The sequence below is a fragment of the Paroedura picta genome, chromosome 6 (assembly GCF_049243985.1).
Source record: "Paroedura picta isolate Pp20150507F chromosome 6, Ppicta_v3.0, whole genome shotgun sequence".
Classification (NCBI taxonomy): domain Eukaryota; kingdom Metazoa; phylum Chordata; class Lepidosauria; order Squamata; family Gekkonidae; genus Paroedura; species Paroedura picta.
In genome coordinates, this window is record NC_135374.1 from 36,186,481 (window position 1) to 36,203,783 (window position 17,303).

Consider the following 17,303-nt stretch of genomic DNA (forward strand, 5'->3'; position numbering starts at 1 on the left):
CGTTAGGGCAGTGGTTGAGAGTAGAGGAGTAAACTACCCCCCCCACCCCACCGGGCCTCAGCAAAAGGTGTTGAGTGGTCCACGGTGAGTGGTCCCTGGTGATAAAAAGGTTGGGGACCACTGATTTACACCATGCAGGATGGCCTAAATGGTCATGTTGATCTGCTCCTTCCCCAATTGCCAATGATGGGCCTGGAGGGAATGAGAAGGGTAGGGGTTACGGGTAGGCTTCCCAAACGTACTCTCCACAATTACACCAGTTCTGGGGTTTCTTGATGTCTGAAAAAGGTTTCAGGGGTTCTCTCAACAATAAATAGTTGAGAAAAACTGTCTTAGAATGTACCTTCTCAGGACGTAATTTCCTCCTTGAAAACATTTCTGAGCTCCTGATCCTACCTTAATGTTGGTAAACTTATACATAGAGTTAATCTGATTTTCATATCAATTTTCATGTTGAAATTTGATTTTGGAGGGAGGATTTTTTTAGTCTGCCAAGGTATGCAAGTCTGTTTTTATGAATAAATATGAGACATAAATTTCAGGACTTCACTTAGCTAAAATGGAGCCCATTTGTTTATACATACCTTTTTGTTTATGCATATTCCATTTTTCCACCACAGTTCAAAATAGCTCACAACAGTAATCAAAATAATACAACTTTTAGTGGCTCCTTTTCCCTTATAGAAATAATTCCATACATGGCTGTGTTATCTGCATTAAGCTTCATTTAACAGTCATTTAGTACTTCACCATCAGTAGATACTTTAGTATTTTTACTGACTCCTCGGCTGATTCTGCACTTACTTTATTTTTTTCCGGTGTGGATCCTGCTGAATTCAGATCGATTTGAACAGTCTTCCTCTTTCCCCCCTCCCAATTGAAACAGAAAAGTGTTCTGTACTAGTTAGGGAAGCTCAGAAGGGGAGGGGGGAGCCAAGCCCAGATGGAGCCTCTTCCTTCCTTCCTTCCTTCCTTCCTTCCTTCTTCTTAAATTGGGGGGGGGGGGGAATTGAAGACAACAGAGAAGGGAGAAAATAAAAAAAGAGACCAGGAGGCCAAGGCAACTTACTGGCAGTAATGCATGCTCTTAGCTGGGTTCTTTTCCACCTCTGAAACTAGCAGTAAGTTGGAGGTAAAGAGCTAACTCCTTATTACCCTTTCCTGGCTGAGAGTTTCCTCCTGATTGGGGTTGGACTACCAGGACAGGCCATTCATGAGGGCCATCTTCTCTTTGAAGGGAATTGTCTGCATTCAATTTGAGCTCATTGGCCCATACTGGCAGAGTGCAATTTGAGCTGATTGGTCCTCATTGACTGAGTGCAATTCGAACTGATTGGTCCCCATTAACAGAGGGCAGTTTGAACTGATTGGTTGTCATTGGCAGAGTGCTCTCTCCCTATTAGCTGCACGCCCTCAAGGAGGGACTATCAGGTAGGTTGTGAGTTGTCTGCATGCAATTTGATCTGATCTGCTCTCATTGGCAGAATCTAATTTGACCTGATTGGCCCTCATTGGCAGAGTACAATTTGATTTGATTGGCCCTCATTGGCTGAGTGCTCTCATTCTCTCTTAGCAGCACACCACCAGAGAGGGCCAATCAGGTAGGGGGTGAGTTGTCAACTTGAGTGTTATTATTTTTAGTGATAGTGATGATGGTATGGTATGTACTACTATTATTAGCCTTTTTCATAATATAATGTATCAGGCTAATATTTATTTGTTTGTATTTATATACTGCCCACTTTCGAAGCTCAGGGCAGTTTACAGAAAATGTTAGATGAGTAACATTGTACAGAATAAGTCTGGTAATTGTGTCAACAATTATAACATCATGTATCTTGTTCAGGTAAGTATATCAACAATCTTAACATCATCTTAATCATAACATGATATAACATGTGCAGGTGATAATTAATCCACAGTCCCATAGAGTGTGCTTGTCTGGATGGGGTGTGTTGTGTGTGCAATAGATGTTGTCACTAGCCTTGGCCAAATGCCTGGTGGAAGAGCTCTCTTTTGCAGTTCATTCCACCAGGTGTGGGTCAGGATCTGGCCTGGTCGAGGCCAAACGTACTTCCTTATGGCCAGGGACCACTCACTGGTTGCTATTGGCTAGACATAGTGCTTTTTGGGAGATGAAGGCAGGTAGATGGCCTCTCAGGTATGGCTTTAAAGGTAATTACCAATACCTTAAGCTTGATACAGATTCGACTGCTACCTAGTGCAGATGTTGAAGTATGGGCTGGATGTGGACCTTCTAAGGTATTCTTGTGAGAACCATGGCCACTGCATTCTGGACCAGTTTTAGTTTCCAGATCAGGGATAAGGGTAGGCCTTCATAGAGTGAGTTGCAGAAATCCAATCTAGAGGTGACCATCACTTAGAGCAGTGGTCCCCAAACCCCGGTCCGGGGACCGGTACCGGGCCGTAGATCAGTTGGTACCGGGCCGCGGCTTCTCCTTGTCCTCCTTCCCAGCTGCTGCCTCGGGGGGTGACCTGCCACTCTGCCGCCGGCTCACCTTTGGTGCTTTCTAGCGGCCACCATGGCTGGGGCTCCCCCTCGGTGCGGGACTGCGCAGCTGCTGCTGGCAGCGCCCCCCAGCAGGTGGTGGGAAGTCAGGGGCCCTGGTGGGAAAGCAAGTGAAGCAGGGGCTCAGGTGGCGGTGGCATCCCTTGGAAAAAGACTACTCCCACCCCCCTCAGGTTGACCAGTCCCTGGTGATAAAAAGGCTGGGGACCACTGACTTAGAGCACTGAAACTAGGTGTTCTGGGGTCAAGTAGGCTTCTTGGCACAGGTGGAAGAATGCCAGTCACACAACTTTTGTGACCTGTGCCTCCATAGAGAGGGAGGCATCTAGGATCACATTCAGATTTCTGGTGGAATGAGCCACTGACATGTGCACCCCATCCAGGTTGAGTTGTCATGCTTCCTTGCTTGGACCCTTCTTGCCCAGGCATAGGAACTCCATGTTTGAAGGGTTGAGCTTCAAAGATAATCAGGCTTTACTACAGTTGCACTTTTAGATTTAGGATTGGTTCTACAACCCTAATCCTATTGCATTGTATATTGAATATCCTGTTGATTGTATTGACTCAGTCTGTTTAATCTGTGTTGTGTTCAAGTGAAAAAGAGAGGAGACTATAAATAACTTAAGTAAATAATTATTCTGGTTGATATTGGGTGGCAGCTAACTGGGGAGGGGACTAGGCCTTCCATCCCTCCTTAAGGAATTAGTTATGCTTCTGGAAAGCAATAACTGAGCTCAGAACTTTGTGGACATATTATAAAGTAATATTTGTATTCATATTAGATATGTCCCCTGGATATAAAAAGAACCTTGCCTTCCTAGACTGTGGGTGGTTCCATTTTGCTGCCCTACTGATAGGTGCAAGGCCATTAACTTTGCTATTAGGTATGATTGGCGTTTGCATAGAATACATCAAACCTATTGCTTCCATTTGTATTTCATGGCTTTTTTGTCCCCACTGTGTTATAAATTGTTGGTGAGTGGGTGTGAAGCTTATTCCACAATACATTTGCTTGACTTTAAAATGTCAGAGAATGCCTCGCTTTTGTCTCCGTGGATTAATTTGTGCACAATAACCTAGCAGTCTCGTTGTGTTAGAGTGCATGGATACGTTGTAAGAAGCCGAAAACATTTTTACTTGCTTTCAAGCTATCTTACTTTGCTATTTTTAAGTGTGTGTTTAAAATCAGATGAGATCTTTCTTTTTTGTGAACAACCACTTGGGAAGGCATAGCCTCAACAATGTCAGCCTACTGCTCCCCCAAAAGCAGCTTCATTCACATTCCTAAAGCTGTATGTGCTGAATGTTTGGTAGTGTACACTCGTTACCATAACAACTTGGAGGAGTTAAAATATCTCATTAGAAGTGAATGGAAGAGATCAACAAGGAAACTTCCACGAGGACTTTTTCCCCCCCATAATGACATTTAGTGCACATTAGCGGAAGAGCAAACAACACTCCATTTATATCAGGTGTAAAATGATAGTCTGTATCTGACCAGAGTTCTCATGAAATGCTCAGATTTCACTGCTCTTCTTCCACCACCACCCCTGCAAAAAGAGCAAGTATTTTTTTTAAGGAGCAAAGGGGCTTTACAGAGTTGTCTTGGCACTGTATCAAAAACTTGGTTGTATTTCAAGTGCAAAATTAAAATGTCATTCTTCTTCCTGCTCTTTCACAATATAGGTTATTGATGTTAGGCAAAGAACTTTGTTCCTCCGGATTTGGGGGAGGGGTATCTAATCTGAAATATGAATTCTTGATGTCTAGGAAAAATTACATTTCTTTAGCACCATCTAGTGGTGTAAGTATTGCATCCTTTACATGAGGGAAAAAAACCTGTTCTGCTCTGAGATTACTGTTCTGCTCCTGTTTATTTTTATTTTTTTAATTGAGATTGGAACTGGACCAAACTTTCAATGCGTGACTTCTTACCTGCTGAACTAGATTGTCAACCCTTTGTTTAGGTTAAAGATATGTTTGTAAAATGGAAAACTATTTAGCAATTTCAGAGGACTATAGTTTGCTCCCTTATTGATATTCCTGTGCATATAGTTTAATTCGATCTTTGAAACATCAGAATGAGAATCATAGAGAGCTGAGGGCCATCCAGTCCTCTTCTCCATCTTCTTGGGGACATAAAAATCACAAATTCCTGACAGGTGATTATCCAATTTCCTCCTAAAAACTTCCAACAAAGGGGACTTCACCACCCACTGAGGCAGCATATTCCAATCTACAAACAGCCCTCAACATCAGAAAATGCTTTCTAGTACTTCAATGGAATCTCCTTTCCCACAATTAGCTTGACCCACACTATTTTAGAATAGCATGAGATCGGTGAAGGTTGCCAACTCCAGCTTGAGAAATTGCTAGAGATAGGGGGGAGTCTGGGAAGAGTCCTAGGAGTTTGAGAAGAGTCTCAGTAGGCTATAATGCCATAGATTCCACATACCCCCCCCCCCAAAGCAGCCATTTTCTCCAGGGATCTGATTTCTACCGTGTGGAGATCAGTTGTCATTTCAGTAGATCTTCAGGTTGGTCACTCTAGGGAGGGAGAAGTGGAACTGGTGCCAAATGAAGGGGAATTGGCAAATGGCACCCTGCTCTTCTGCCAACAGAAGTAGCATTCTGTTAATAGAGATATCTTTGCATTAGTCAATCCACTGCATTGGATACTAGCCTTAAAAAAGAAAAGAAAAGAAATTTGTTAAACATTTTAATGTTTAATGAGAATCCTCATAGTAATGTTTAATGTGTTTCCTCGCAGTAAATTGTATTGTGCTTGCTTATACATTTTAATTAATTTATATTTATATCCCATTTTTCCAAGTCACTCAAAACAGTAGAACCAAATAGTAACTGAAATTTGTTCAACAATGTTTACAATGGAATGAGCAGACATGGAATTACAGAACAAGAACTAGTATAACTTTTATTTTTTTTTATTCAGTGTTTGTAAGTACTAGATAATTAGGGACTGTCAGTTGAAGAATATGCTGTTGAAGAATATGCCACATGCAATTTTGTCTAGACAAGGAGAAAGGGTCTCAATATCATTCTCGTTGATTTTGAATTAATTGAGCTACATAAAATAACATCCTCTGATTCAAAAATTTTAAAGAATATATTTCTAATCTCTTGTTTTCATGCAGTTGCAGTGGGTTCAAACATTGTAGAAATCCATTATAAAATGTTTCGGGAGTTTTCTTACAGTGTTTTCTATTCATTTTTTTAATTTTGTTATAGTGATAGCAATCTGTAGTATTTTTGCATTGATTAAAGTAGGGTGAAATGCTCTCATGACCAAAGTGTCTGACAGAGTATGAAAGATAAGTCTTTCTCTGTGTAGATAAAAGTTACCATGTTCTGAAGAGGAAATAATCTGAATGAAGCAATCTGTTCTGCAGTCACTTGCTTTGACTATTCAGCTAAGACCTTATTTAGTATGTATTTATGAATCCTCTCAGGCCTGGCTTAACCAATATTTGGATTTCATGTTTATCCCTATGAAAATGTTGGCACCAAATAGATAATAAATGGGAGACTTTTTCCTGAGGTGGGGAATACCTGCCCCCTCCCATGGCAGCCTGTAGGGGACAGAAAATACCCCACTTGGCTTCATAGTGCTGCAGGGCCGAATAGGGAATTTTTTTTATTTGCACAAAGGTGGGATTTCTATTGCATTGCAGATAAACCCACCACTGCCATTCTGTCCTGGCTGCTTCTGTGAGGAGGCAGTAATCTGGGGCAGACCTGGTTCACTGTGGAAAAATGTCCCCGTGGGGACACAGGAAACGGTGGAGCATACTGCTCCACTGCAATGCTCAGTCACTGCCATGTGGATTGGTATGTGTAATTAAATAGTTCTATACCATTGTATAAGAGCTTCTTGTGGCGCAGAGTGGTAAGGCAGCAGACATGCAGTCTGAAAGCTCTGCCCATGAGGCTGGGAGTTCAAGGTTGACTCAGCCTTCCATCCTTCCAAGGTCAGTAAAATGAGTACCCAGCTTGCTGGGGGGTAAACGGTAATGACTGGGGAAGGCACTGGCAAACCACCCCGTATTGAGTCTGCCATGAAAACGCTAGAGGGCGTCACCCCAAGGGTCAGACATGACTCGGTGCTTGCACAGGGGATACCTTTTCCTTTACCTATACCATTGTATACCAGTGTATTCATTAATTGTCAAAGATATTTGCAGTATATTTTACTACTTGAGCCTCTTGTTGCGCAGAGTGGTAAGGCAGCAGAAATGCAGTCTGAATCTCTGCCCATGAGGCTGAGAGTTCAATCCCAGCAGCCGGCTCAGGGTTGACTCAGCCTTCCATTCTTCCGAGGTCGGTAAATGAATACCCAGCTTGCTGGGGGGTAAATGGTAATGACTGGGGAAGGCACTGACAAACCACCCCATATTGAGTCTGCCATGAAAACGCTAGAGGGCATCACCCCAAGGGTCAGACATGACTCGATGCTTGCACAGAGGATACCTTTACCTTTATATTTTACTACTCTGCATGCTATTCATTTAACTACAGTGCAGTTTGAATCAGGACACAGAGTTTGTTAGTAGCTCAACAGTTTGCGGAAAGATGTGTTAGTAGCTCAAGATGGGCAGCTTTTATAAATGAAAGTTGAGTTGACAGAGTGTGATAGATTCAGATGAAGCCAAATAGATTTTCTGCCATTGGGTTGAGTATTCTGCTTTGTATTGTAAAAAAGAAAATAAAAGACGCAGTCATGTGGAAGCAAATGTTTAGAAAGTATTATAAATTTAGCTGATTGTGAAAACAAATGTTTCAACTGTGTAAATAAGTAAAAATTTTAAATACAATGTATTCAATATACTTTTCTTGTTTTAATAGGCCTTGGATTGTACACATTAAATACTGTATATGGAGATACCATTATTTTGCCTTGCCGTATAGAACTTCCTGATGGTCTTATGTTTGGAAGATGGAAATATGTAAGTAACAATATGTCTGATTTCCAGAGAATGGAACCATGAATAGAGTTAGAGCTTTCTACAAACCTGAAAACACCCCTAAATCAATAGGAAATAAATATTTTAAAAATGGGGGGCTTAAAAACAAAAATAACATCTAGACCTTCAGTGACTATTGTGGGAGTTGCTAGGCAATCACCATACTGTTGCCAGTTGTAGCCTTGGTTTCTGTCAGTGTTTTCTAGGGTTGTTTTGGCCTTCAAGGGAAGACATCAGGCCATGTCTAGCAATAGTTACCAGACAATTTGATCACATACATGAATTACCCAGGACTGGCTGTTTGTTACTATTTAATAGTATCAACCCCACTAAAGTCAATGGGATGGATTTTCAGACTAGAATCTGGGAGACCAGGGTTAAAATCACCACTCTGCTGTTCATCAATTGATCTTGAGGCAATTATGTATTTTCACCTTAAGCTACTCAGCTTCTGAGAATAAAATGTGGGAGAAGAAAATTATGTAAGCTGCTTTTAGTCCCCATTGTGGAAAAGGGTGGGATGTAAATAAAGTAAATACATACTAAATATAGCTGAAGATGGAAGGCACATCAAATGCAGGTTGGTGAGTGGGAAGAGAGAAGGAAGCAGGGATACAAGGAAGTACGGGTATAGAGTTTTCCAGGAGGAGGGAACAGAGGAGATACAGGGAAAAGGTTTTTTCCACAAGTCCTTGTGGGCCCCGTGGCTGTCAGCATGCATCTGGACAATCATTTTCCTAGGTAGGGAGATGAAGTGGTACAGATTGAGGTAGGTTGGCTAATGGGAGGGAAGGAGAGAAGGAAGCAAAAAAAAAATGGAGAGAGCATATAAAGGCTTTGAGGGAAAGGAAAAAGAAATAGTGAGGGAAGAGAAAATAAGATGTTTCCTGTACGTCCTTGTAGGTCCTCTACTTGTTATGTATCATTACTCTTACTGCCAGAATATTTTTGTGAGGAAATATTCTTCTGTTTCATACAGTTGTAGTTATGTCTCATTAAGGGGCAAATTTTGTCCTGCAAACTAATATATCACATTTCTTAGCATAAATGAACATAGAAGAGCTGTAATTTCTTAATTGTTATTTTGAAAGCATCTTTGGCTGTGCGCAGATTTTACACTAAACTGGTCACATACAACATTGAGGCAGTCTGCATGGTTCAGGGGATTTCTTCCCCCATGTGTTCTCGGGAAGTGGCAGGGCATGCTACCCTGCCACAAGGAACTGGCAGCAGCCTGGTACAGCTGCTGCCGTGCATAATCAGTTAGCATTACACATGAGAGGAAAAGGGATCACATGAAAGCAAATAGAAACCAGGTTTATTCGTATCCCAAATGAACTAGAGCTTGTTAATGAAATCGGAATGCATAGATTGGCTCATACCAATTTCATATTAATGGTATGAAATTAATTCAGAAGAAATTCCATCTAAACATCAGTAAAAAGTTCCTGACAGTTAGAGCAGTGGGTTCTCCATCTTTGGAAATTTTTAAACAGAGGCTAAATAGCCATCTGATGGAGAGGCTGATTCTGTGAAGGCTCAAGGGGGTGGCATGTTACAGTGGATGATAGGATTCTGAGTGTCTTGCATAATGCGGCGGGTTGAACTAGATGACCACTAGAATTGGTATTAAGTCCATTGGTATTAAGCCCATTAAAAACAAACAAAACCTCTGGAGAGGGATATGAAGTAGCACTTAATACAAAATGTTGCCAATCAGTTATATTTGTTCAGACTTCAGGTAATTAAAATTTTTGATATCATGCCCTTTGAAAAAAATCAGTATGAACTGAATGTAGGGAAGCATGAATATGTAAATGTTGGTCTCTCTTAGGGTTCACCTATATTAAAGACATTCAAGAAGTTTTTCCTTCTTAAACACTTTTTCAAAAACATAGTTCATCAAATTTTATTTGATTAAAATTTGGTTATCAATCAAATTTTATTACAGTTGTTCAGACCAAGTTATATGAAGTCGATACATAAGAGACCAAAAGAATATGGTCATTTAATGTAATACAATTAAAATATGGTTGCTTTTTACCTATTGTTCTGCACATTTCCAAATGATTAAAAAGGTTTCCCTAATGTGTAAATGGGGTAAGCAGGGTTTGTGAATTATTTAGGGAATAGTAAATAAAAAACCCCTAAATGCAAACTATTCTCCTATAAACCTAAGATTTCCATCTATTGGACCCCCATAGCTTGGAACATCTTCAAAGTTGGAGGAGGGCAGGATGCTGTTTCCGTTGGCCGCAGAGGAAAGGACATGCAGTAATGGGTTTAAACTATAAGTACAACGATATAGGTTAGATATCAGGAAAAAAAATTCACAGTCAGAGTAGTTCATCAGTGGAATAGGCTACCTAAGGAGGTGGTGAGCTCCCCCTCACTGGAAGTCTTCAAGCAAAGGTTGGATACACACTTTTCTTGGATGCTTTAGGATGCTTTGTGCTGATCCTGCGTTGAGCAGGGGGTAGGACCAGATGGCCTGTATGGCCCCCTCCAACTCTATGATTCAAAGTTACAATCATTCCATAACATTTAGACCAGCCTTTTTCACCATATGGTTGGGAAGCATAGATGAAAAACAAGAGGAGTTGGTTTTTATGTCTCACTTTTCACTGCCCGCAAGAGTCTCAAAGTGGCTTTCCCTTCCTCTCCTCACAACAGACACCCTGTGCGGTATGTGAAGGTGAGAGAACTTTGACAGGACTGCTCAGTCAGAACAGCTCTGTCAGTGCTGTGGCAAGCCCAACATTACCCAGCTGGCTGCATGTGGAGGAGCAGGGAATCAAACCTAGCATTTCAGATTAGAAATGCTTAACCACTGTACCACATTGGCTCTCTAACTCACTCTACACACTCACCCAGGGTCCCTCCTTATCCCACCTCCTCCAAGCCCAAACAAATTTAAAAACTACCAGCTATTCAGGAAACCCAGGCCTGTCAAGAAACCCCAGGGTTTCATCTTGGTTTAGAAAGCCTGCTAATGACCTATTATGCACAGTGGCAGGCACACTAGGCTGTCGTCATTCCATAGCGGCGAGGGAAGAAGCCCTGCCGTTCCCTGCATGCACACGAGGTAGGGGCTTCTCTGGCGTATGCTGGCCACCCTGATGCAATGGCCCCGCACACACAACACGGGGCCGGAACTGCCGGGAGCACTCTGCGGTGGTGGTGGCAGTGGGGGAGAACAGGGGAAGGGATGCCCCACCGCACAATGGCAGAGAGCAGCATGCCACTCTCCCACTGTGGTAGGGTTGGGCAGATGCCTCTGTCGGGATGTATCCCTACAGGGATGGCATAGGTCGAGGGAGGAGCCGGGCTCCTCCTTTTATATGCAAGATTAGCCCATCCTAGCTTTCGCCAGTGCCCACGGCAGACCCAGGAATATGGAAGACTCTGCGTTTCCTTAAGGTGGGTCTTCCAAGGGCCTGGGTCGGGCAAGGGCTTGGGAGCACCCAGGATTGCGGTGACATCGGGCATAAACAGTGATTTTTCCTAAAGCCCTGTAGCCGCCATCTCGGGTGTTCCGCCCCGTGCATAATTGGTCTTAGATAGTTAGCATAAGAAAAGAATGACCATCCAACAGCAGTGTCTATTAGAAGAGAAGCCATCTTGGTGTAGTGGTTAGGAGTGTGGTCTTCTAATCTGGCAAGCCAGGTTTGATTCCACGCTCCCCCACATGCAACCAGCTCTACCTTGGGCTCACCAAACTGTTCTGACCCAGTAATATCAGGGTTCCCTGAACCTCACCAACCTCCCAGGGTATCTGTTGTAGGGAGAGGGAAGGGAAGGCAAATGTCAGCCGCTTTGAGACTCCTTCAGGTAGAGAAAAGCGGCATATAAGAACCAACTCTTCTTTATTTTAAAATGCTGAACAACAGACATCAACACTGGGTTTTTTCTCTGTTAAAGTCCATATATATATATTTAATTTCATCATGCAATTTGAAAGAAACCACTTGCATCATCAAGGATTGAATTTAACTGGTGAAAGAGATCAATTTTTTTACATTCAGATTTAAAATATATTAGTAATATATATTGTATAACTTTTTAAAATATTAAATGGGTGAGTAATACTTAAAATAGGCTTTTGTATATTCCCAATCCTCTCCTTTCTTTTTCATTCTAGGAAATTGCAAACAGGCCTTCAGTATTTATTGCTTTCCGATCTGCCACCAAAACAAATGTACATTATGACGATGTATCAGAATATAAAGACCGATTAACTCTTTTGGCAAATTATACCTTATCAATAAGTAACGCAAGGATTGGTGATGAAAAGAGATTTGTATGCATGCTGGTAACGGAGGACAATGTCTATGAAGAGCCTACAATAGTCAAAGTCTTCAGTAAGTACTAACTATTAAACCAACTAAACAATATTGATAAGCTAGTATCTGTTCCTTCTGAATTCTTATTAAATGATAGGAAGGAAAGCATTATTCAGTGGCGTTAGGCATTCTGCTGTAAGTAAAAGTCCTAATTTGTGCAATGAGCAGTAACCTGCGTGTAAAAATGAACTCCAGATGACAGCTAAAGGAAGTTAAGTGTAAAAGTGGATATCTTTTTATTAATATGGGAAAAATAGAAATGAAACAAATGCTTAATTGTGAGGCACTAAACCTAGTTTCCAACCAGTTCCTAATGGAAGAGCTAACAGAAGCTCACAACAGATGATTTGGGTACTTTCTGTCAGTCAAAGCTTCTCAGGCTTCTCAGGCTGCCAAAGTTGTAAACTCAGAATTCTTTCCTTATGGGAGGAAGACGATGCAGAGACAAGCATTTCTGGGTATAAGCATTTGAGAGCCAGAGCTTCCTTTGTCAATTACACATCTGTTTAAGGAAATTTTAACTCTCAAAAGCTTATGCCACCAAATCCTTGGTCATCTCTGAGTACTACTGGATTCAATAGGATTATGTGCACCAACTCCAACTTCCGCATCCTGTAAGTCTTTTCTGAAATGATTTTGCTAACTTTTAGGTCAGACTCAGGTCAGCTAAATCAGGAGATTACACACCCTTAATAAAAAATAATCACAGGTCTTAATCTTTAATATTACAAAGCTACTTGATCTCCTCTAAACTCTGGATGGGATCTTGCATTAAAAATAACTACGCAGTATAGAGAAAATTTAGGTATATAATCTGTGCAAGTTTCCCTGCCCGTGTCACAGAAAAGCCATATGTTTTTCATGTATTTTGCTGTGACCATTTTCTGTACTGGGTGGGGGGTTATCTTAAGTAGGAGATTACATGAATTCATTTCTACCCCATTCTACAGCCATTGCTGTTTTCTTGCTCTTTATATTAACTGTATTTTAATTGATGAAATCTTTTTAAGGAAACTGAAAAACACATTCATTCCCCTCCATTCCCTAGTTTAGCTCTGGGATGAAATGAAGAGCTGTGATTACAGGGTCAGGAAAAAGTCTGGTGATGATATGACTTCATTGTTATGGTTATCAAATGCCGGTGAAAGGCTATCATAACACTGTTTCATATAATATTATTTTATGGTACACAGGAATAGTAATAATGCAAGCTCAGTGTACTGGCACAGTGAAGAAATACTATGAATGGGTAATTTAGCTGAGGTTGCAAAAATACCAGAAGCCCTTACCAACTGGAATGTTCTGAATTTAAACATGTGAAACAAGGCACTTAGAACTTTTGTATTTAAATCAATTTCTATAGGGGAAACCTGCACACTCTCTGTGGTTACTTAATGAAGTGTAGAAATGACATCTACAGATTAATTTTATACTTGGTTTTGCCTGTGTCTGAAAATGAGATGTGATCCTGGAGAGAGGAGTGAACCATAGAACCAGGCACTGTGGAACTTATTGATTCCCAGATCTTGAATTCAAGGACTGGCCCCATCAAGTATCCTGCTGTATAGGCTCGTGGGACAGTTAGTTCTTGCTCCTAGCACTCATTGGATTATGTGGGTATCACTGCCGGACAGCTTTCTTAGCGAACCTTGTCAGCCACTATCTGCATCTTCTAAAGCGTATCTTTCTTTATGTTCGTACTTTTGTTGCACCGTTAGTGAAAGACAGAGAGAACTATTCTTACAGGTTTCCTGGCACTGTAATCTTCTAAACGAAGAGTTAAGTAGCTTGCAGGAATTTCTAGCAGCTCTAATCTAATGTTATTAACTTCTAGAGCTTAAGTATATTGCTACTTCAGTAGATGTGCCGCTGTAAAGAGGTTAGTCTTCCACATGATCCCGAGTTCTCTGTGGTATAACAGCTTGATGACAACTATGTCTGTTCAGAAAAAAAAGTCCTAATGATTTCAGTGGGGCATGGTTTCAAGTAACTGTACTTTAGGAATGCAGCCAAAGAATATATTAAGTAGCTAGTGATTCTCCTAAATCTTACCTCTTTTAACCCTGTATAGATAAGGTTGTCCAACAGGAGTCATGGGCCATTTACAGATGAAGGCTTTTCTGAGACTATTTTAAAAAATGATGCTAAAATCAGGTTTTATACTTCCCATATTTCAAAACTCAATGAAGATCACCACTGAAGTAAAATATGTTTGAGTGGTAACATCCCCACTGATAGGACAAGTAATAGGGGGAATGCCAAAAAAAGGAAAGAAATAAACTTTAAAATATGAAAAGAACACATGCACATATCACTATCATATATCTAAATCTAAAATTGGTCCTACCATATAGATCAAAAAATGTGCAGAATGGTACCATGTACAGATAAGAAACTTTTAATCAGAAAACTCCCCCCCCCAAAAAAAAAAGCATGGGAAGAATAAGCCACAAAGTAATAACAAATGATTTCTGCACAAATATATATTTTTAGAAAGAACTTGTCAAACCTAGCAACTCAAGACACAATGTGGTAAGATTAAAAACGGAGAAAGACGGAGAAGAATGTCTGGATAGGTGTTTCAGTATATTGGGGAGGGGCAGAAAATGGAACGATTATACAAGTTAAAATGGAGGGATGGGGAGAAATCATATTTTACAGTTGACAGTAAAATGGGGAATTCGGACTGTGGATGGGAGAGAGAAACAACAAAAGGAATGAAAGCAGGGACCAATGGAGTAGGTGGAATTTTGTTTCCCAAACAAGTTGTCTTTGTCTTCACTATTTCACTATTTAATTAGGCTAATGAAATGAAGTTAGTCTGATCAAATGAACTAAAGATTAAACTTTAAAAAATCCAGAGAAATAGTGATGTTATGTTTTGTAGCAATAATAAACAGGAGTCTTGTGATACCTTAAAGATAACAAAATTCTTGCTAACAATCCACACTAAGCAGAATGTTACCATGTTTTTATAACTTTGCATGTATGACCAACAAAGGCTTATGCTCCAATTAACATTTATTACTCTTTAAGGTGCCACAAGAGTGTGCATGTATATATACACATACACACATACACACATACACACACACACACATACACACACACATACACACATACACACACACACACACACACACACACACATACACACATACACACATACACACATACATACATACATACATACATACATACATACATAACATCAGTGTAGAATACTTCAAAACTTCACTGTACATCTTATTAGGTAAGGTTTTTATGGCAGTTTAAATGATATACCTACTCTAAGTGAAACCCTTTCTCCAAATAAGCTTTATGCCATTGACTTTAATTGGGCTAAAGGACATTAACATCCTGGTTCCATAGACATGTCTACTTGTGGCGATGAAAACAACATCATTCATGGTAAAAGCTTGTGCTTCAATGCCACTGCCATCCCAATAATAGCTTCAACATATGTCGGTGCATGTAGAACTGTCTTTGTGTATCTGTTCCTTGTATCTTAACATGACTAGTGGTCCTACAAGCCTACTAATATTCTGGTGATGCTGAAGAATCTCAGGTTTATTATGTCTTTGCTAATCCTACTAACTCAAGATTTTATAAATAGGAATACGCATACAAAGCATGTGCTCTTCACATGAGCAATAACTTATCCACAGATGTGTCACATAATGTGACTCCTGCAGTTCTTTCTTTACCACACTCTCCAATCTGTGATCTGTAAGTAGCTTTTTTAAATGTGGTATTGCTGGTACAATAAGCTTGAACCAGAATTGCAGTTCCCTTTCATATCTCTTTAAGACATTTCCACTAAAATACTTTCCAATGCACGGGATCACAGTAAAATAGACATATATTATACTGGACAAAGATTTTCTCTGTAGCAAATCATCATTACAGTGATAAAAATTCACATTACTTAAAGCTTTGTCTCTGGAAAATCTGAACAATCTCTATTCAAATGCTCTACCGTTCTTTTTTAAAAAAAATATTTTGTGTGTATTTCAATACAGAACAACCATCACAGCCTACAATTGTAAATCCAGCAACATTTTTGGAAACAGAACAGCTAAAACTGGTAAATGAGCATCTTCACTGTCTATATTTCTAATGACTGATTCATCTGTTTAGCTGTTTGGCTTGAATCTGGCATTTTAGAACTTGTGGATGAGTGTGAGGGGGAAGTATTGGGTGGGGGAGATTTCAGCAAATGCTAGGCAGTTTGCATAAAGCACACTGAAGGCCAAATGAATGTTATGCTGCTTGCTGTTTTAGTCTTAAAATGCTGAGGCAGATTCTGATGGGGACTATTAGACTGCCCTATTGGAACTCCCAAATGTAGACAGCGTCTTGAGGTGGTGGTGGTCTGCCTGTTACTGAAAAAGCCATCGATTGATCCCCACGACCTGGCCAATTACCACCCTGTCTCGCATTTAGCATTTCTGGGGAAGTTGATTGAAAGGGATCAGCTCCTGGCATACTTGGAAGATACTTCAGCTCTTGATCCATTCCAGTCTGGCTCCTGTCCTGGCCATGGAGTGAAGATGGAGCTGGTCTTCTTGGTAGATGACCCCCGGTGACAGTTGAATAGAGGTGGGTTGGGTCTTCTCATGCTCCCATTACCTAGTACAGAATTTTTAAAATTAAGAGGTCAGTGAAAAACGTATTTGCTGTTTTGCGTTAAAGTGAGAAATAATTCCTTACTGCTATACAAAAGGCAGGTATAACTAGTCAAATCAGTGAGTGTCAGACTGAGTGACCCTTGAAACAATTACCGAGGGGATTTTGTCCTTCTGTTCTTCAGCCCTTCCACCTTCACTTCTCATTTAATACTTTAAAACTAAACCAGATAGGGACAGCTCACACTGTTCCTTAGCTATGTCTGGCACAGCAGTTTTAAATATGGATACAAATGAACAAGCAACTCTGTAATGTTTTTGTCTGTGTTTTTTTTCCCCAGTTGGGAGAATGTATTTCAAAAGAAGGTTATCCAGAGGGAAACCTCACATGGTATAAAAATGGAATGGTTTTAAAGCCTGTTGAAGGAGGTAAGTTTCAGGTATGACGTACACTTTCTGCTGAGGGGCATGTGTGTTTGTACACCACAAATCTGTTCCAGGTAATCCAGTTGGGTTATTTTTAGTAGCTTGTTAATTGTGTTTGTAAGATTGGCACCTTAATTGTTTTAAACAAGGCTGTAACTGGTATGGCAACTGGCATGATACATGTTTTTATAGCCACTTCAGCAAAAAAAATGCAAGGCAGTTCTTTTTAAAAATATCATTTTGAGTATTCTTACTGTGATAATTGTCTATCGTGAAAGTTTCTGTTCCCAGAGATCCATAACAGCTACCTCCACATCCTAAATGTTTGTTACATATCTACATATATATGTAATTCTTTCTCTCTCTGTTCATGCTCTCTATATTATAATCTGCC

The 17,303-nt window shown here is 40.4% G+C and overlaps 1 protein-coding gene across 3 annotated transcripts in view; it reads left to right on the plus strand.

Moving 5' to 3' along the window:
* ALCAM (activated leukocyte cell adhesion molecule) overlaps positions 1 to 17,303 on the plus strand; it is a 156,878-nt gene that overhangs the window by 101,004 nt on the left and 38,571 nt on the right. For all 3 annotated transcript variants that reach the window (XM_077342136.1, XM_077342137.1, XM_077342138.1), the window contains exons 2-5: positions 7,394 to 7,494; positions 11,654 to 11,873; positions 15,878 to 15,942; positions 16,825 to 16,912. In XM_077342136.1, the coding sequence (XP_077198251.1) occupies positions 7,394 to 7,494; positions 11,654 to 11,873; positions 15,878 to 15,942; positions 16,825 to 16,912 (474 nt within the window). The remainder of the gene's footprint in view (positions 1 to 7,393; positions 7,495 to 11,653; positions 11,874 to 15,877; positions 15,943 to 16,824; positions 16,913 to 17,303) is intronic.